The sequence below is a fragment of the Macrobrachium rosenbergii genome, chromosome 1, assembly GCF_040412425.1.
Source record: "Macrobrachium rosenbergii isolate ZJJX-2024 chromosome 1, ASM4041242v1, whole genome shotgun sequence".
Taxonomy (NCBI): Eukaryota; Metazoa; Arthropoda; class Malacostraca; order Decapoda; family Palaemonidae; genus Macrobrachium; species Macrobrachium rosenbergii.
In genome coordinates this window covers 17,724,473-17,746,598 of record NC_089741.1, presented here as the reverse complement: position 1 = coordinate 17,746,598, position 22,126 = coordinate 17,724,473, and the positions used below count along the sequence as shown (strand labels likewise).

The 22,126-nt window shown below is 36.6% G+C and overlaps 2 protein-coding genes across 3 annotated transcripts in view; both read right to left on the bottom strand.

The window, feature by feature from the left end:
- LOC136838579 (integrin beta-PS-like) overlaps positions 1–8,179 on the bottom strand; it is a 39,795-nt gene extending 31,616 nt beyond the window's left edge. Inside the window, exons 1-2 of one of the 2 annotated variants that reach the window (XM_067103814.1) lie at positions 8,001–8,179; positions 2,136–2,313 (exon numbers count right to left, since the gene is read on the bottom strand). In XM_067103814.1, the coding sequence (XP_066959915.1) occupies positions 2,136–2,300 (165 nt within the window). In that variant the 5' untranslated portion in view covers positions 2,301–2,313; positions 8,001–8,179. The remainder of the gene's footprint in view (positions 1–2,135; positions 2,314–8,000) is intronic. The other variant, XM_067103906.1, reaches the window with a different exon arrangement.
- A 4,041-nt stretch (positions 8,180–12,220) lies between these two features.
- Positions 12,221–22,126, bottom strand: part of LOC136838536 (alpha-mannosidase 2-like) — an 86,614-nt gene continuing 76,708 nt past the window's right edge. The window contains exon 23 of the mRNA XM_067103678.1: positions 12,221–17,637. Coding sequence (XP_066959779.1) covers positions 17,485–17,637 — 153 coding nt within the window. The 3' untranslated portion in view covers positions 12,221–17,484. The remainder of the gene's footprint in view (positions 17,638–22,126) is intronic.

Genomic DNA, 22,126 nt, shown 5'->3' with positions numbered 1-22,126 from the left:
TACCTGGGGTGTTTGTGCCGTATGAGGGAACGGATATGAGTGTGGTGGATGACGATGGATCGGGAGTACATGAGGATCCGGGTTTGAATGACGAACATTGTCCTTAGAGGGACGAATATTTGGAAGTGGTGTTTAATTTACTCTTACAGACTATATGACTTGTATTGTGGTCGTTACGACCTCATTACTTTGCTTGATGACAAAGGGGTTATTCACCAGAATTGCTTGGCATAAAATAATTTCTATGCTTGTTTGGGAAACAATATTTCCTCTTGTAATGTGTTCCTTTGATAGGGAGTGTGAGTCACTGCATTTCATGACCGTAGTTTTTGCAGAGTTGCTTCCGTTAAATTTGTCAATAAAGTCTAGTCTTGTATATCAGTGTCTCATTCCAGTAGGCCTTCGTGTAAGGATAAGTTTAGAGAGAATCTTATGACGAAAAGAGAAGGGATCTGCTGACCCAGGTAAGGCCCACAGCTACCAGGAACATCTCAAGAAAGGTGAAATGCTAAATTCTGTTCTTAAAACAGATACTTCCATAAACAGCCGGCCCTCGAACCCGCTGGTTAACAGTGTCAATAAATAACAAACTGTATTGAGAATATTTAGCAAAAAAGGAAAAATGTAAATGAAATTACAGATTCCTAGGAATGAAATCATAAAAAATCTACGAATTGAATTTGCAGTCGTCGAAATTTCCAAGCAGGGCAGACTCTTTATAAGGCGGTTTTACAAGAAGAAGAAAACGGAGGATTTTACTTTGCAAATGTGTAAACAACAAAGGAATTCATCCGCGTTATCTACAGAAGTACCGGAGCAAGATTAGAAACAAAGGAGTGTAATATTTAATTATCTTTCGGAGAGAGAGAGAGAGAGAGAGAGAGAGAGAGAGAGAGAGAGAGAGAGAGAGAGAGAGAGAGAGAGAGAGGAACGACGTTATTAAGTGGAACGGATTATAGAATTTAGGCCACACGCCAAACACTAGGACCAATGAGGTCATTCAGCGCTGAAGGGGAAGTTTAGAGTAAAAAGGTTTGAAAAGTTTAACAGGAGAAAAACCTCGCAGTTGCACTATACAAATAACTGTGAGGAGAGGGCGGAGAGTAAGATGGAAGAAAGAGAATAAGAATAAGAACGGAGGTACAGTAAAAGGAATGAAAAAGGTTGCAGTTAGGGGTAGAAAGGACGCTGCAAAGAACCTTGAGTAATGCCTACAGTGCGCCGTGAGAGGTGCACTGACGGAACTAACCCCCCTCCCACCCCAGGAACGACTATCATTGACTAATTCATATTTGCGTTTCAGCTCAACAACAGAAATTGCAAAAGATTTTAATTTTCTTTTGTTGAATGCATAAGCGCTGTTCCTGTGTGTGTGTGTGTATGTGTGTGTGTGTTTGGGGGATGTTGGTAATAATTTTTTTAAAGAAGAGTGGTAATCAAGGAAAAAAATCCTTCTGAAAATATACATTCCTTTCGACTTCGTTTTCACCCTCCCAGAGGAGAAATTATCACCCCACAACCTCTGAGGTTTGGCACCAACAAATGCGGAGGGAAAAATTACCAGGAGCAAGTGAAGCTGATGCAGCTGGGCAGCTTAGTGGGAGCAGACCAGACACAAAATGAACGTGGAATGTAAAAACGGAAAACATTATTGTGGCGATGAGCACACCGCCATTTTCTTTCAATATAAAGTGCTAAACACGGGTGCATCCCTACCAATGGCCAAGATCTGCTGCAAATGTATTCCGAAAAATGAAAGTAATAACTCTTGACATTCGGGAATCTCGTGGAACGAGTTGATTACGAGACACCTTAATCTTCGATTTTAGGGAATCAATAATTCTGAAGTTATATATTCCATATGGAAGGTAAGTCAGGTAGCCAAAGGCTAGGGTGATTAGTCAGACTGTCAAATCTGTTATTTCTGATGGAAACCATATTGAGCAATTTCTTGAGAGAGAGAGAGAGAGAGAGAGAGAGAGAGAGAGAGAGAGACAGAGAGAGAGAGAGAGAGACAGAGAGAGAGAGAGAGAAGCGGGAAGGTTCTCAAAGAACGGACAACCTCATTCACTGCTAAGAAAAAACTATTATAAAATGAAACACACAAAAACAAACTTTGCCAGAATCCTACTGACCTTTGGGTTCGGGCACCACATGCAGCCTTGGGTTTGGATGCAAGCGTCACACCTTTCCTGTCTTTGGCAGTTGGACTGCGCTTGCGCCAAGAGAGGCGTCAGGCACAGAACTAGCAGGGACAAATGAGCTCCTCTCTTCCGGTTGCCTAAGTGGGCGGATGCCATCTTGGACACACACCTAAAACAGAAGATAATCGGTTTTAAGAGACGAAGTTCTGAGAGAGAGAGAGAGAGAGAGAGAGAGAGAGAGAGAGAGAGAGAGAGAGAGAGAGAGAGAGAGACTCCCGTTATGCAAATTAATATCCGAACGCAATTCTACTGTATATGCTAAAAAGACTCAGATTCTTTTGACAAGGAAGGCTCTCGACACCTATCTGAACAAAAACTGGTAAAATTAAAAAAAAAAAAAAATGGAGTCTGAGCAATGCAGTCATAAAAACGAAATCTCCAGCTATTATATGTGTATGTATGTATATATATATATATATATATATATATATATATATATATATATATATATATATATATATATATATAATATGATCATGAAGCTATAAAATTCGTTTAATATCCAATGCACGCTACTTCGGGAATATCCTCGAATGGGAATTATCACCGAAGGATAATTTTAAAGTGATAAATGGATCGGTACTGAAGTGTCTCGAACACTCGACACAGTACCTTCCAACGACTCCAGTCGACGGTCAAACCACTGAGCCATCAAGAGAGGTATAAGCTAATTTTTAGCCAAATCTGCCATACTTGTTTACCCATCGAGAGCGGGGAAATTGTACTTAGCATCGGCATTAACCCACCTCCACCATGATAGATCATTGGTACGTTTGGAACACAGCTCTTTTTACGAAATTTTTAATGACACCGTGATTTATATACAATCATGAAGCTACCAATGTCGATGGGTAAACAAGTACTGCAGATTCAGCATTAACTTATATCTCTCTTGTGACTCAGTGGTTTGACCGTCAACTAGAGTTGTTGGAAGGCATTATGTCCAGTGTTTGAGACACTACAGTACCGATCCGTTTATCACTTAAAAATTCCCTTTTGGTGATAATTGCCCTTCGGGAATATTCCTGAAGAAGCGTGAATTGGGTATTAAACGATATTTGTAGCTTTATATAAATACTGGTGTGATAAAAATTTATATATATATATATATATATATATATATATATATATATCTATATATATATATATATATATATATATATATATATATATATATATATATATATATATGGCCAAATTACTCTACTTCTAGATTAAGTCTTTCTCTCTCTCTGTTAGTTTTTTCTTCCTAGTATGGCAGTTGTGTCTTAAACTGCTACTTTCCTTATCTCCATCAATATATAGTATGATTTTGCTTTTCCCAAGCCATTCCTGCCCCCATACATTCTGAATTATGTTCTACTTTGACTGCCCTGACTCCTGTACGTTTTCTTAGTTGACGTAGCCACACTTGCTTGTTTCCTTATGTCCGTCAGCGTTATCACATGACACGCTTTCTCCACGGCCACTTTTCTACTATTCATCGACGACCTTCTCCCACCAGATCCCGTTTATCCTGTCTATCCAACTACATAATTAGTCATCTAGAAATATGCAAGTAAGGATGAATATTTCTAAAATAAGACTATTTGCTGTCTATTCAACAAGAACATTTCCAATGAATTTTCTCAATCGTTTATGTGAAGATGTTCAACTAACTATTTACAACCCAACGACAGTATGCATTCGTTATAACTGTTAGTAATAAGAGAAATGTCAGTAGGAATAAACCTAGTTACAGCTCCCTGTTGTCGAATGATGAAGCTGACGAGAATGCGCATTCTCGCTGACTGATCACTGCCTGGTGTGCCCGAACACGTTTGGGTGGCGTGCTTATCTCGTACATGTAAAGTCTTACAAAGGGATTCGATTAGAGAGCACAGTAAGCGTCATTTCAAAAATGTGCGTCAAAGGTTTTTTCAACTTTTTTTTTTTTTGTATAGTTAAGATCAGATGGTTATAGCTTGGAAAAATCCATTTCAAAACAACATGATTAATGTGATTTCATAATCAGCTCAAGTCACTACAAACGTGTTTTGGGGAGATTGCATATCGTGCTTCAAAAGCTGACCTTTCTACTGAAAAGTAATGCGTAAAGTTTCTAAGTCATGAGTTCATTCCTAATCCAGCTTTATCCATCCTTGTTTGAAACATATCTGAGGTTCCTTGTTTTTCATATCTTCCGTGTAGGTTGGTTCACATAGTGCTGGCATCATTACAGGATACAAATAAGAACTCCAGTGTGGACCTCTGGACTCGGTTCTGTCAACCAGAAACGGTGGCTTAACAGTATGTTTTCTACGGGTACTATTTCGGTCACTGCGCCAGTGAGTCTAAAGACAGGCCTTTTTCCCCTCTCAGCCGGCCCCGTACCTTGCATCAGGCCACCTCTCACCACAAAAATCTCGAAATCAGTAAACCCTCTCTGATGATGGGTAACTGTTATACCAAATAACTTGCAACCAATCAATTACTTAAAAGGATTGATTCTGTGACTACTGTTTTTCCTTTGCTACACAGCTTTGGATTTTTTTTCCACCTTCCCTTTTTTCTGTCACATGCAATCTCCCACCCTTAAAGTGGCGGTCTTTCTAACGCTTCCTCAAAAGAGAAGTCCCACTTCTTTTATCTCCCCCTCATTCTTTTTCTCCTCCTTCATTTCCTTTATGACTCAGAGAAAGGAGGGCATTGACTTGTCCATTCCAATGGACTCAGTAAGCAAAGAACTCGAAAAATTGGCAATAATATTTCAGAGCAAACTACTGTAAAATATGGAAAATATCGCTTAGATTCAAACTCTTGTTTTGACTAACATGAAGTTTTACAATCATTCATTATAAGAACCAATACTTTAATTTAGCATCACAGTTATCTCTGAATGATTCAAGGACTTTGTTCGCCAAACCTTACGTTTTAGAAATTATTTTCTATTATGAGCACGCTTTGCCCTTCGTTCCACATTTATTGCTGAGAGCACCTTTGGTTTCAACGATGGTCGAGATGGAGCAAATAAACAGTATCAGCACCGAGAGAATCTGTTGAAAAGGAACGTGATTTTTGCTTCAGTGGAGGTATTAGCTTAAAGAGTATTAACACCCAAACGTGAGTGACTCACAGAGCTTGCATGTATTAATAGTTTGTCTTGTAGTAATAAAAAAAAAAAAGTTAACAGTGTCATCAATGATGAACGAAAACCGAAACCAGGCCTAAAGGATAAATTTGGCAGCGATTGTTCACTTTTTTTTTTTTCCTCAGCGCCATCCCCTCTTAGAAGAATCAACCAAGAACTGGACATACATAAGCAAACCGAGTTGCTTGCGCTGACGATATAAAACCAAGACTTTGCTTTTGACGATACCTACATTAAATAAGACTTCTGTTTTTGCCGTATTTCGCAAACGTTTCTGAAATTGTAACCCTATACATTATGTGTTGTACGATGTCTTAACAAGTATACCGTATACGAAGGGGAAAGGCACGGAGCTAATAGTCTCACTATTCTGCACACCATAAACAGAAACGTACGTGATGTACAGTGCTTGTAAGCGCAAAGATTTGAAACTGGATGTTGGTCTTGGCTACGTTATGGGGCATAGCCTATCATACTGTGCTAGAAGCGGGGAGGATGGAAAAGTGAATGTCGGCATTCGGGCACGCATGTGCGAACAGATTTACCGGTTGATGGTAGAGAGAGAGAAGAGATCAGTCACAGAAAAGGTCGCGTAAAATTTCCGCAAAATGTTAGAAATAAAATTAGGAAACTTGTCTTTAGAAGCAAAACTTGAAATATATGACGTCCAATGCATTTGTAGACGTTAAATATGAATGGGTGAAAAACGCGGAAGCTGCTGAAAGTAACTTTTGCAAGGTATATGTGGAATGTATTGGTCGAAAGGTCGAGAAATACAGCGGTGAAAGAAGTTTTGCACGGGTGAAAAATATTGATCAGGGTATACTGAGGTGATCTGATCACGTGGTGATACTAAGGGGTGATAAGGGGGTGGGGTGTCAAAAGTGTTGAAAAACCGGAGATCAGACACATGTGAACTAGAATGGGTGTGACAGATGCTGCAAGGTCTTGATACTGTGAAATGGAAAGGTCTTAGTACAATGGTATGCAGGTAAGATAAAGTTCAGTGGCACAGTGCGTGCAAGGGAATCAGAGTGCTGCTAAGCCTTCTATGCAGGCATATGAAGCTACTGATGTCATAGTTTTCTTTACATGGGGTTTCCCCCGAGCTTATATATACATACATACATACATACATACATACACACACACAATATAGATATATATATATATATATATATATATATATATATATATATATATATAATATGATATATATGTGTGTGTGTTGGTCACGAAAGTCTTTTACTGCAATCTAACAGTGTTCTATTAAGTTTAAAAGGGCCACAAAACACTACTTATAAGACAAAACCATTTAAATATTTGCAATAGGCTCAATTCGAAAAGTTAAGAGGTCATTGTGACATTACATACATATGGTAAAAGTGATCAGTAGATTCTGTAAACATATTCCCGCGTTAAACAACAACAAACGCTAAAACACTAAGCCAAGATGGCGATGATGGGTCTATTCCAACTCTTGCTAAGCGTATCTGAATTCAACAGGTAGCCTATATGTATATATGAGTAGTAATCAGTTAATATCCTTCTTCGTGGTATAATAGGTTAAACTCACCCTAACCTATCGTGCATGGGTTCGAATCGCATCACGGGCAGTTAAAGGGTCATTGTGCCTATTACAAAATATGAACAAACAAACAAACCCATACACACACAAGCATATAATAGAAATAATATGAGCGTGCTTTTTCTCTTTTTTTTTTTCAATTACATGCACTTTTCCCTCCAAGGAAGTGACCCATGGTTTTAACTTAAAATGGATGAGGTTGCTACCCCTTTGCCCTTTTCCTCCAAGGTTATAACCCTCTGTAGTCGACTATTTACTTTATAGATGATGCACTACTCATGTACACAGACCACAACTGACTTTTCATGAAAAAGGCCAGAGTTATTCTGAAGACTGCCAACGTCCTCAAACGCTCATCTCCCCAGGAATCGAATCCAGTTCATTCGGCTTTCATAGCCCAGGGACTGTGCCGGAATGGCGATTTTTTCCCAGAAGTCGTGGCTCAACATATACTGTATTGACTAATTGACTGAAATTTGTCTAGCATCGGGACTGCCAGGAGTTAAAAAAAATGTACAAGATAATAAGATATAACCTTCACTTGAGTATATATAACGGCAGCTAATTGTAATGAGCCAATTACATTATGAACCATTCTCAGGATGCACTCTCATCACGTTAAAAATTAATAAGCCTCAGTCGATAGACAAGTCATTTATCCGGACTGACAAAAACGTTGTATTTCATTAAAACAAAAACTTAGGCACACACAAACGATACAAATAACGATCTCAGGGATAAAAAAAATCACGTTTCTGCGGCCCGGATCAAGATCACAAATCATTCCTTTATTGCCCAATTATGCTCTAGGCGAAATGTTTTCCTTGCACTTACCTACCTAGTAAATATTCACCTAACCTACACACTATCTCAAGCGGATCCTCGGATGTCCGTGGTACCTATAAAATGAAACTGCTCTCCATATTTTCCATAAAAAATACCGGGTTACAACGAATACCATTTTGTCCGTCGGCGAACATCCCTTTCAATTTTTGGGGGAAAAACTCAACGTTTTGGCACTGCAGTTCACTTTTCAATATCTGGCGCTGTAATTATTTAAAGAAAACTGCAAACTAACCTTTGTAATTTGTTGATGAGAACAGCGGACGCTGTTTTTGCCCTACACTTTCAAAATATAATGTGCAGCCTGTTTATCCTTTCTCAACAGACATGTGTACAACTTACTCGTTCAAGAGTCAACTCACGACTGACTTGTGAATGTCACGACTCACTAGTAGTAGTAGTAGTAGTATTAGCCTTGTGAATGCTATCAGAATATCTCCACGTCTGGGTGTATTGTCTCTACACCGGCTCCTCAGTTTGTACTTTTCTGATTATTTTTCCCGTCTGTTGTTGCTTTCATTTTAAGCTTTCGTTCCGATCTTGACCGTAGTAAAACTATCAGAAAAAATCGTGCCACTTTCAATGTCATTTTATCTTCTCAAACCCGGATTGCTTTTGCCAAATGGCACGTAGATGGCTGACAAACAACAAAGTGTGAGAGAGAGAGAGAGAGAGAGAGAGAGAGAGAGAGAGAGAGAGAGAGAGAGAGAGAGAGAGAGAGAGGAGCGCGGGGGGAGGGAGCAAGGGGAATTTAAATTATTAAATACCTTGCATACAAAAGCTACTAATAGTTCAGACCAAACCCTCATATCCGTTTAGTGTTGCCATGTGTAGACTGGATTAACTTACTTTAAAACTATTCTATATTCAGTGCAGGGTGGGGTGTAGCCTAATCCACCGGTATAGGTGACATTAATAACTTATTACTTGATATATATGATAGTTAAATGCCGGTTATATTGACATTCCTATACATCACATGAAACGATTTTCTGTGACATTTATGTAAATGCAGTATACATGTGTATGCATGCATACACATACATATGCACATTTAAATGTTACATTTTTTGGCGAAAAGATATTATACACTGCAAAGGTTTTGGTACATATGGCCTGATTATACATTCGTCATAATTCTCATTATGGGTTTATTTTTACCAAAAGAACTTGATTCATACTACTTTTAGTAATGCACATTTACATCAGCTATATTAATGTCTTCCAATATTTCTGAAAGGCATCTTGTATATGTGTTAATGCTTTATTTATTTGCTCATCCTTTTATAATAAAATATAAGCCGTCATTAGTACACTGTTGATGGTGGTTTCCACTAACCTGTCTTTAGTAATCGTCAACTAGTTTTCTGATTCATGTTTCACTGTGGTTTCAGCTATCCATTCCTTTACTCCAGTTTCTAAAGGAAAGATCCTTTGAGGGAAATCTCAATACTAAAAAATTTATGGTTCAGTTTTCATAAGAAGAAACTTTGATCAATTTTAGCTCCCAACAAAGTAGTCAAAAAGGTACCTTAAAGGAATTTATATTAATGCACTGGTCATCAGCAGTTAAGGAACTTACTTATGGGGATATACTGTAGATTATGATGACTATTCACGAAAATTCGGCTATAAAGCCTAATACTGGTCTGCCTTCAGCCATTCAGCGCTTTAGATAGTGAAAAGGGGGAGTTGGAGTGGTTGGACAGCAAGATTGGAGGAAGGAGCAAAATGGAGGTAAATTGCACTATGTGGAGTGTACTGACACCACTAGTTCCCTAAGAAAGGAGTATGTCTAGGATAGCCTCCAACACTGCAAGGAGACCATCAGGGAACTGATGCTGTTTTGCCACAACTAGTGACTGTCCTGAACTTTACTCAGTAACTTAGGGGTATCAGTTTCATCATAATTGGAGCCAGCAGTGAAGGGAAGGTTTGATGAAAGATTTTTCCCTTGCTTAGCAACATCAGCTACTAGGATTTTTGATGTGTGAATGTATGCCATCCACCCCCACCTCCCCAAGCTTCTAAGCACAATCCAGTCTAAGTTCAGTAAAGGGTTAATCCTGACAGCAAACAAAAGTAATTTGGAACAGGGAAAAGTTGAAAGCCTACCTTATTCAGTTTAAAGCAATTAAAGTCAAGTCATGAGTCAAAAAAGGGATTTTGACAAAGGAAAAATCTATTTCTGGGGGAAGACCTGTGTCAGCCAGTGAAATTGGTTCCATTTAGCACATTTCTAGGTATAAGAACTGCTACATATACCAGAGAAAAAAGCTATCTAGAATGCTGGGGTTACTACCCCCAGTTCGCTCATCTAAAACAGATGTCGATATATACAAGGGGTGAGCTATTACCACTACCACAGGCCTTCGTCCAACAGACTTCTCAATTCTCAAAGTCCCAAATTGGATTCCAGAAGAAGGATGGTGAGGGAAAAAAAAAAAAAAAAAAAAAAAAGTAAGGGGCGGCACAGGTAAACTTGACACTTTATCTAAAAATTTCACTAGATCGCTTTCACACTCCATCAATACATAAGGACGTTTTCCAAACTAATAGAATAAAACATTCATGCAAAACCATACCTGAATTATGACATATTATCATTAACAGACTGTTTATTATCGGTTTTATTGTTCTTAGTCTCATAGAAATGGTTTGAAGGGTTAACAAATGAATCAGTTAGTTTAATAAACCAGCTTCAAAACTTAACAACAGGATTAACTGAAAATGTTGAAAATTCTGACACAATTTCCTTGATATACAGTTAGGTGAAAATTGGACAGTTGCATTAAACAAGTTTAGTATTATAAAGCAAATTTAGCAACTTTCCACACAAGTATTGAAATGTCAGGGTATTGCAGCACTGTAATCCAGCAATGGAATAAATTCACAGCGTATTGAGCAATTCAGTCATTAAAGTACACACAAAAATTCTCTCTAATGATGCTCCAAAACCACTAACATTCAAAATGAAAATTCAATCTACAAGAAACAGATAATTTTGGTTATGAATGAGGTAATCTCTTTACACGGGGTTGCAAAACATGACAAGGATCCATCATAGCTTCATATTTAAGCCAGCTTCATGTAATTTATAGAAAGCATATTGATCTGCTAGGCAAGGGAACTTTTTGGACATAAATTTTCAAATGGTTCTCAGGTGCTTCTAGAATTACTGAAAACTACAAACTTTTGCAGAATGTACTTTTAATAATCTTAACAGCAAAGATTACCAATAATTCTGCTGTGAAAACAGAGGCTTTATTAAAGAATGAAAATTTAGAATATCTGGAGATTTTGTGGTTGGACTTATCTGTTTATACACTATGAATAGTTTTGTCTTATATGTTACTTATGATATTGTGGGGTGCAAATGAAATTTTTCGGTAATGTAAATTTGAATTGTAGGCATCATTTAATAAGAAGGAAGTTTTAATGCTAACTGGATTGTTTCACTTAGATTAAGTATCAATGAATCGACTATCTCTAAACGGGAAATGGATGTGTGATTATTTATAAAAACATCCCTGTGATGAATCATTTTTGGTATGATTCCATTTTGGATCTTAACAGCTCTTTGCATACTTACAATATCATAGTGTGCGGATAATAGTGATCTCCACTTTCAGTCTGCATTGACTGGCTTGTTTAAAAATATTTGAAGTTGATACAAAATCAGTTTTCAACAGTAAGATAGTTCCTTGAGGTAATCGTGTCTCCTTCCTAATGCCTTACTTGATCACCATAGTTGCTTTTTGAGTAACATTCACCATTGCACCTCTCTCTGGCTCATTGAAAATAATATTTTACTTCTTTAAGTATGCCAATAAGTTTAGTAAGGCAGATCTTCATATCAGTCATCTAGCAATCATCATTACAAGAATCCAACCTTTAATTGTTAATGTTCATTAAATGTTGACTTATACTGTACTTCCACTGCAAATAGCAAGTGCAATAAACTTTATTTGTTGTTAGTAAATGAGAACAAATTTTCTGAATGCCTCACCATGGATTCTTCAGTACATGACAGTCTCCAACCATAACCTAATTTCAAATGGTGGCCATATACAAATATACAAAATACTCACAAGTCATACCTAACGGACAACAGTTTGTTCAGGATGAACAATAAATCTTTTCCTTTATTTCACATTTCCTTCCTTTTTAATATTTTAGACATGAATTGGCTTTAAAGGAACCTATGCACTGACAAACTTTAAATAAATGCTGTATATATAAGATGTAGAATTCATTCTTTTCTTATGAATTTTATCCCAGCATCAGCATCACCCCCAACTGATAACAGTAAAAATGGCAAATGTAAAACTATGGCCTGCACTTGAGAACACACAAAGTACTAATATGTCATTACAGATTAATGAACAGCTATAAATGTATAACTGAACAAAAAGGTCTAATAAAAAATTGGTGAGCAAATGAAAAGCATACCTCTCTACTTTGAAAAATATTATACTGAAATTTATACAACCAAAATACACTGCAAGCAGGGTAATATAAATATATGTTTTGAGAAAAGCACACATTTTTTTACATGAAAAATATATAATATTGTACTATTGAAATTTTTCATTCACCCCCCAAAAATTGGTTCAGGTATCCTTGTGAAAAAACTAAACTCTTATGAGATTGTGTGAAATCAAATTTTAAAAATTCATAAATGTTGGCTCTAGCACACAGTTAATGTTAACATGGTGTTTTATCAATTCTTACATAAAACCAGATACAGGTTTCAAAAGCAAAATAAAAGCTGACAGGTTGAAATAAATATAAAAATAAACTGAAGGCCTAAGAGTTAAAATTGCAATGACTAAAAGGTTAGATAAAACCATCATATGGCAACATAAAAATTAATGTCGTACTACCTACAAGTATCTCTAGTTCTGTAACAATACTAGATTTAAATTACCTAAAAGTTCTCTTACATAAATGAATTTTTCTTCGGTACTCAATTTTGAGAGTAAAAATTTGACTGAAACACAGGATGCAACCAACACATATGAACCTAGCAAGAAGCATACTCTTTTAGGAAAAAGTACTGAATAGGTCTGAGCCTATAAAATTCCAAGCAACTTCAAATAAAGGATACAAAATAAGTTATGGTGATAAATATATTTTATACATGTTTGTTAAAAAACTTTAGAACATACACATATACTTTAAGTATAAAATTGATAACAGGCTTAAGACCAATACATAATTACTCTTAATCTCAGATGATATTGTTTGGAATAAAACAAAATAAAAGAAAAACTCCCAGAAAAAGAAAGGGTTCCCTTGCGATACAGAGTATTCCCTAAAACATACATTTCTGTTCACTTGAAAGTTTGGTTTTTGAGAACTTCCATTTGTTCTGAAATCTCCCCAGAACTAACACTCCATGTGAACAACTAGCAGATCTAAGCTCTTGACTTTGAGACTTCCACTTAGCAGTCATTGCTACAGATGACAAAATGTAAAGATTAATCTTATAAATGCAACAGTAATCCACATAGAGGATGAAAATCACTACATGCTATACACTATCTCACTTTAATAACCAGGGTTTATGCAATTCAGTGCTGCACTGACCTTTGATATGCAAATAGTGGACTTACATTTTAAAGATAAATAGCCAACAAGTAAATAGTGATGTCTTCTTAAGACAAATAGTAAAGTGATAAATGAAGTATAAAGAGTATCACCTAAAACTTAGTTGGGTTCCTCATGACTTAATATCAAAGAAATATCTTGAGAACAGAAACAGTCTGCAGGTACTTCATTGAAGTAACAATTTTCAAAGTTAAGTATATTTTACATTACTGAAAAGAATATCATTATGAAAAGTAAATAACTGTTCAACTCATTTTCCACCTTCCCATAAAAGATTTTCAGTCACACTGGGTTCTTCTCAAGGTATTCCTTTCAACTGTCTATCAGTCTGCTTTTTTTCCAGACTTACTTTAGCATTTTAGATGTCCTGGGAAGTTTAGTTACTACTATCCAGTAAACCATATAAAAAATCAATGAGGTTATGTTTCACACTGAGAAATGTATCAGAAGTAATCTTTAAAATGAAAAATAAAAAAGGAAAACATATGCCGTCCGAATAAAATTCGAAAAATCCTAGCAGACCCACTATGCAGAAAGGACATGGAAAATGAGCTTACCTTCTACAGTTAGGTATAATAAGCGGAGGACATATTTGTTCTTTTTCTTAATGCAATGCAATACACAAACAGCAATTTTATCTAAAAAAAAACCAGTTCAGGTGACACAGTGCACTTAAGAGACCATCACTAACACTGATATAAAAATGAGCAACCAAATTTCCTTTAAAAGAAGAACTTCTTCATTACTTTACCAAGTAATTCTATAATACTGTGAATTAACCTCTACTGTCCCTGTACCCCACTAAGTGTAAAAATACAAACAAGGTAAAGAAAAAAATACTTGTAAAATTGCAAGCTCACTAAAGAAACAAAATCCTCAACTAAAGTCAATTGGATTTGGCCATCTAAACCTATCCCACAATAAATGACTTCACCAGCTTGTGAATCATCATACCTCAATATATCTAGACTAGTAAAACTACAAAATGACCTGAACCTCTTCGTACCCACAATCAAATATGGACAGAAGTTCCTTAGGAAGTTTGAAATATCACTGAAATTCAACAATATAACTTTGATTGTGAATGACAGCATCTCTTCAGAGATACTGATTACAAATTTTATTACTCATTTTGTAATGTTAGTACTCAAAGGAAATAAGAATTTTACTTTCCTCCGCATTCATGCTTTCATACCATGCGTACACAGACATCCAGAATTATTATACCCATTTACTATAATCCCCTGTCAAGGAGAGAGGTGGAGAACAATATTATACTCTTGCTCTTCCAAAAAACCAGCCGAATAGCTCATTTCTTTGTTACAATATTCTGTACTACTCCACATCTGCAAATCTCATTCTTTTTGTTGTTTACCTGTAGTCAAAAGCAAAGTGAATTCTACAGTTAATGAGGACAAGATCTGTCTTCTTTAAAACTTCAGCCACTGTGGTCTAGTTGAACTATTCAATAATAACAAAATTTCAGCATGAGGACCAACACTAAGCTACGAGTGATTGCAAGACCAAATATTTTCAATGACACTAAAAAACTTTTATATAGCAAATGTCAAAATGATAATAACTGAGAAGTGAGGCTGACAATGCAGAATTCTCGGATAGAAGTAAAATTCTGTACCTCTTCTGAACCCTACACATAGTTGCCAAATCCAAAAGAAAAATATGGTTCTCAAATAAATAAAATACAAAACTCTTCAACAGAAAGAGCCCCTAAAATTTTATGTAGCAACAAACGCACATGAATCTTTGGATCATGATTAATGTAGAGATGTTGCTTCAATAATAACAGCATGATAAAAACATTCTACTTGTCTAGTGGCCCCTAGAATAAGTACTCAAAATACCATTTGAGGCCATAAGAATGTCCATTCATGGCACAAATTAATTAATGGATCTACTGAACAAAACATTGTTACAAATAATGTATAAATTTTATATTATTACAGTAAACATATATTTTTAATAAACCGAGAAAATCAATGTTCTACTTAAACATTTTTTGGCTCTTAATACCATGCAAGCTTCCTTCTCCCATTTTGTACAGAATATGCAGTTACTGCATAAACCACAGGTAAAATCCATGCTTTCCCCTGACCTCGGAAAAAATGAAAAAGTGAAAATGACCCTATAACTCACAGCCACTACAATTTATTGTGATTTACAACTAAAAATTAAATTTTAACTTTCAAAACAAAATTCTAAGTTAATTCCTTTTTGTACATTAAAGTTGTAAATATAAAAAATGTTAGGATCTATATTTCAGCACATTCAAATAATAGGGCTTCCAACTACCTTGAAAAGGAGTAAAAGTTTGGCTAACTACATACACTACCTTAATAATTGTTACAAAATACCCTCCACGAAAACTAGTTCACCACTACCTGTGGAGTAGTCCTAGTGGAACAGGAACAGACAAGAAAAATGGGAAAAGCTTGGATCACAAAGCCCATAAGCAAATTAACAACTCTTCACCAAACATATCTGGAACCAAGCAAAAAACAATATAGACAGCATCTGTATCAAGTCATATACCTTCATCACACAGATAGCACTGGAGGCACACTGATACGTACATGTATTTACCTTCCATATACAGTATCTTGGTTTATATTTACATATTTTCACAGACAAACTGTCCTTAGGGGAAGCAATAGTATTTTCAATATCAGGAATGTGACTTTAAGCCTGATGCTGCCAGTTAAAACATCACAGGAAAATTAAGATAAGACAATAACTGTACATTATATATGATACAATGCAAGTCACTAATTCTACTGAATTCACTGAATTAACAGAAATTGTATGGGTGTGCTGTTATAAAATTTTCTCTGCAAAAGAAAATACTGAATTGTCACAAGTCCCTCTCTAGCTGCATTATAAAGAGTAACTGCACTCACATGCAGAGTTACAACACTGCAAACTGCGCTGTCAATTAGGTAATCACACTACAACGAAAAGTATCTTGCAGCTCCTCACACTGTGACAAAGTCATGCAAAGGGCAAACCAACAGGTCTAAACCTTATTAATGAAATCACAGTTCTTTCTATTAAAAGTCTTGTAACAGTAATTCCTCTAGTCACTGTAACTATATTTCTTTCACAAAGTTAATCTGAGAGATAAATTCACATCATCAAAACTAATAATCCCAAAACCCTTGCCTCCACCACACTACTGTACATGTTAAGAACTAAAATGATAGTATCTCATAGTTAACAAGCAGTAGCTGTAAAATCTATTTCGATATTTTAAAGAATAAATATAATTCAACCATCTTTTTTTCATTACAACCTTAGAAAAATCCAGAACATTACAAAATCACGACTTTTTGAAGTAAAGCATCACTCCACATGAGAACTTGGTAGTAATATCCACATGATGGATTGTGGATCACTTATCACAGTTTAATAGCATATATTTATGGGTCTGGAGCTCAAAAATGAGATTTTATTTCATCATTTTACTATGTGAACTTTATCTCCTATGACCTTCAAAACTTATTGTTTTAAACTTTAATGTTAAGAATCTAACACACAATCTTCACAGTCTAATGGAATGGTTGATGCAACATCAACCCATTAAAAATGGGTAACCCTTGAAGAGGGGAAATATGTTTTAATACACCAGTCAGTACTCTGTCTTGTCCAATCACTCACAACAAACGAGTGGTTTCTGTACTAAAGAGATCATTTGCAAGCTAAAACTATCTGACGACTTCAAGAGGAATACTGCATTTGCAAGTTCATTGTCTCACACATTATTACAAGTAAGAACAAGTAATTAGGACAGAAAAGTGATAAAACTTGACCAGCAACTATTGTACTACTGTAACAATATAAATAAAAATTCAGATTCAACAACAAAATAAATTAAAAATACAAACACTTTACAGTTGCTGCACCATGGCTCTCAATCTACGTTCATCTCAAATGAGAGTTATTATTCAATCAATTTCCACTACACTGTATATGAAATAAATAAAATTTTGATAAAACTGCTAAATTCCTATAGCAGATTCAGTGAAAATGCTGCAGAGTCTGTTCAATGAAGGGCAACTGTAAGTGTTTTTATCTTAAAACTAAAACCACAGCTAGCTTCGTGATAGTCTAAATGTATAGAGCTCCATTGGTAGTAGAGATAATGGGTATGACTTTGTCATGTCTACTCCTTCGTACATCATAGAAAGAGACATCTGGTGAACTTGCTCGTTAAACATATTTGGAAAGAGATCCACTAACTGTACCTGGAAATAAAAGAGGAGATAACTGTCTCGCCAAGACTCACTTTGGCTGATTCTCATCATAAAAAAATCTATTTTTTTCAAGAACATTAACTGTTTTCATACAAACCCCTGCCCTATTCAAGAGAAAATTGTCTACTGGCTGGTGGCACCACTGTGCCCTCCAAAGATTCTCAGGTTCCCAACAAATAGGAGCCTCACTTTTCATGTAGTATTGTCGATTTACTGTGAAAAATTTAGCGGTGTTGGGAGGAAGAAACTAAATCTTCTAAGAAATTGGCCGTATAAGGAACTTAAAATTGTTTACACAAAATTAATTAATTTTGTTTCATACAAAACCCATTACTTAAAATCAGTCTGCACTGCACTTTAGGAAGGGAGGATCAAGCTGCTAAAAGATCCTATAATAGGCTGACTGGGTCAAAGGATCCATCTGAGAGCTTCTGGATTTGAGATAAGCAGTTGAACCAAGACTAAATGGGAGACAGAGTCATAATCATATAGTTACAACCCTGAGAATCATCGCAAAACAAATTAGTTTTTTTTAATTTCAGGACTACTGGGTTCTTTCAAAGTCATGTAGAAGGGATTGTTTCTGGAAAGTCCATGTCTTGAAGGATCCCAATGGAAAAAAGAGGAGGGTTATGAAGATGAGAATGAATCTGCCAATTCTAAACTGAAGTATGTGCCCTATGTCCCACAGCTGCAATAATTGCTGATGGGTGAACTTCCCTTCATGTGCGTGTCCTATTGTTACAAAAGCTAACGAATGCCTGTCATTTTTACATATAACCACCAAATATGAAGCTGACATCTAAGTTGCACCTAAAGAATAAAAGTATAAAGAGCTTTGATTGGGTAGACACAGAGATGGAAAGGTAAAGGGTGCTGTTCCTTGATCAAGTAACCTGGAGTAGCATCTTTGCTATAAAGTTAGGTGTAAAGGGAAGACTTGTTGAATTCCACTCCTGGGAAAGTTTTAATTATGCAGAGAACAAGGAATTCATTGAACTGACTTGAAGACACACAGGCCAGATGAATTCCACCTTCAATATAAGATTCAATGACAGCTTGAATTAAAAGTTTGCAAGGAAGTTTAGCAAGACTCTTGAAGACTAACAAAGGAACCTATCTAGGGTCTATTTGCCATCTACAGATTTCCCTCCTGGGAATTTTGTAGATGGACAAGCAAATTCATTCCTGCTTTCTGCTGTTATCTTCTGAATTTCAGGTGTACAAGTTTTATTTTACTTTTCCTCATATTCATTTATCTATCACCCTTTCCTATAACTTGCCTCTCTCTGCAGTTAGATTTCCTTTAGGAGCCCTCTTGCATTTAAAGTCTGTTGACTCTGTCTATAAGTGTTTTCAGCTGAAGATTTAAAGAAAGAAAAAAAAAGTACAAACTGAGGAATCAACACAATATTCGTTGCTTCTATCCAAAGAAGAAGGCCATGTATTGGAAGGAACACTGAGGAATATTTTGTCCCACCCTATTTCCTGATATAAGCCAGCTACTACTTTGCCTCTTACCAGATGTTCGCAGGCTTTATACTCTTCCAGACTGCTAAGAGATAAAAAATGTTAATGTGAACCAACTTCTCTTTTGACCATAATCCTGACATTTCTAGATCCGCCAGAAAGGCATCCCAGCCTGTTACTGAGGCATCTGAAGACAACGTGAGATCTGGGTTCCTTACTTCCAACAAGAGACCTAGCTGAAGCTTCAAATAATCTGCCCACCATTCTAAAGCCTTTCAAAAATTTACCAGCATTGTATCATTTTCAAATCTGGTACACTTACTGAGTCCCATGTACATTTCAATTGAATGGGCCTCATCTTGAGCCCGGGTAGGCTGGAAAACTTCTCCAGAGAGGTCATATAACCTAGAACTGAAAGCCACTGCTTTGCTGGAAATTCCTCTACGTGCTAAAATCCTCTCAGAAGCGACAATGATTTGTCTACTCATTTCTCTGATGGAAAAGCCTGAAAACTGAGTCTCTCTTCATCCCCAGATAGACAATGGATAGCATCAGAAATACCAATGACTTCTGCCTGTTGATGAGAATGCTCAAAGACTGAGGCGGACAAAGTAAAAAAAATCCTTCACCCTTAGAATCCATCTATAAGAATTGGTAAAGACTAGCTAATCATTTAAATGGAGCATAACTAGGATCAGAAAAGTTGTTACCAACCTCCTATGGGAGCTAATAGTTTCATAAACATTTGCAGTGCTGTGCTTAGCCCAACATACACAGCCTTGAACTGTTACACTTTCCCTGCAAAACAAAACAATGGTATTTGTGAGACAAGGGTTTATCATGACATGGAAATGTGTCCTGCATGCCCAAGAAACTCATCCAATCGTTCCGCTGAATAACCACCAGAACTGTCCTAGAAGACTCCATGGAAAAGAGTCAGATGAATGAACTTGCTAAGGTTAGAGGCATCCAACACTGATCTCCAACCACTGGACACTTCTGGAAAAAGCAACTGGAGAAACAAATCCACAGTTAGGTATGGGTACATATGTTTAAAAATAAATCTCTACAGAGAGCTTTCGCGAATATGTTTGATTCCACCTTTTCAATCCCGAGACTTAATAGGGAAATCAAACTGATTACTGAAAGCCCTCTGTAAAGATTTATTTTTAAATATATGTACCCATACATAACTGGATTTGTTTCTCCATTTCAAGACCTATGCTAATATCATAACTGTTTATTTGTTTCTCCATTTCAAGACTCATGCTGCTAGTATTTTTTAAGCACGACATTTTTATGATAAAATAAAGTTTTATACACAGTACACTTACCCAGTAATTACTTAGCTAAGAATTTCTACTCAACAGCAGCTTAAATTTTGAAAATTTGATGTAGCACTATTCTTTTGTTTATGAAGGTGACTAACCCCGCCCACTTTCGGTTTAAGAGAGAGGAACAACTCAGCCAAAAGCTCAATTTGTTGATGCCCCAAAAGTCCATTTGAGGGGAGGAGGGCAAGCTCCATCCATAATTACTGGGTAAATATATATAAAACTTTATTTTATTTTAAAAATGTAATTTTTATATAAGTAACTTATCCAGTAATTCCTTAGCTGAATCCATATTGACAGGCAGTGGGATTCATGGACAAAAAGTACCCCAAAGCATTAATAAGTTAGTGAATTTGAGAAGAGAATAAAAAATGGCCTAGCATTGGTACAATGCCTGTTGTTCCTTACCTGGTGAGAGAGCTGCTGCAGGTAGATACTGCCTCTGGTTGGCACTCATCTCAACCTTGTAGCAGCATGGCAGCTTAGCCAGGATCACCTCTACTGAAGTGGGTACTTTGCAGCAAAGGAGTAGTCTGAACACTGTCACCTACACCTTTCAATTAAAAACACACATAAATCCACCACCCGACACTAAAAAACTGGTGGGCACTCCTGGTATATCATACCCCCGGCTTCCACAGGACTCAATCACCCTAAGTCTAGGCGAAGAGATTATATATAAAGGAAGGATTACTTCCTACATTTCCTCCCTGAACACTATGCCAGCCACAGACAAAGGTCCTACCATGCTGTATTTTTGTAGATTGTCTGCATATCTCTTAAGTAATGCATCACGAAAACTGATTTACATTTCCAGATTTTAGACCGTAGATTAGCAGCTATGGAAAGATTATGTTTAAAAGCTACTTAAGTAGCAACTGCCCTCACATCATGGGCTCTTACCTTCAAGACAGCTAATTCGTCTCCCTTAACCTGGGAGTGTGCCTCTACAATGAGATCCCTCAAAAAGAATGAGAGTGCATTCTTAGATGATGGCCTCAATGGGTTCTTCACTGAGCACCACAAGTTACTTGCTGGACCTCTGATTTTCTCTGTTTGATGAATATGGTATCTGAGAGCTCTCACAGCGCACAGAACTCTCTCTCTTCCTCTTCTGTCGCTACGACTTCAGATAAACTTTTAATAGCAAAAGAACAAGGCCAAGGTTGTGCCAGATTCTCATTCTTTGCAAGAAAGCCCAAGAGGAGGAAACACACTGCATCCCCTTGGGAAAATCAAATCCGTTTGTCCATCGTGTGTATTTCACTAACTCTTTTAGCCATAGCTAAGGCCACTAAAAACAGTTTTTCTAGAAATGTCCATCGGAGAGGAGGAACGCACGGGTTCGAAGCGGGGACCCATGCGCCATTTTAGGATTGCATCCAGGTTCCAAGGGCAAACGTCTTCTCTTTTAGATTTGGTCGTGTCGAACGACTTGATCTGGTTGGAGATGTCCTGGTTCGTAGAAATATCTATACCTCTATGCCTAAATAGTGAATTCAGCATCGACCTACACCATCTAATCATTGAGGAGGAGAGGCCTCTAGAAGATTGTAAATACAACAGAAAATCAGCTATTTCTGCTAAATTGGTCTTAGAAAACGAGATGTTTTGTCTTTTACACCAATGTCTAAAGACTGCCTATTTATTCTGGTAGACTTTGTCAGTAGACTTAT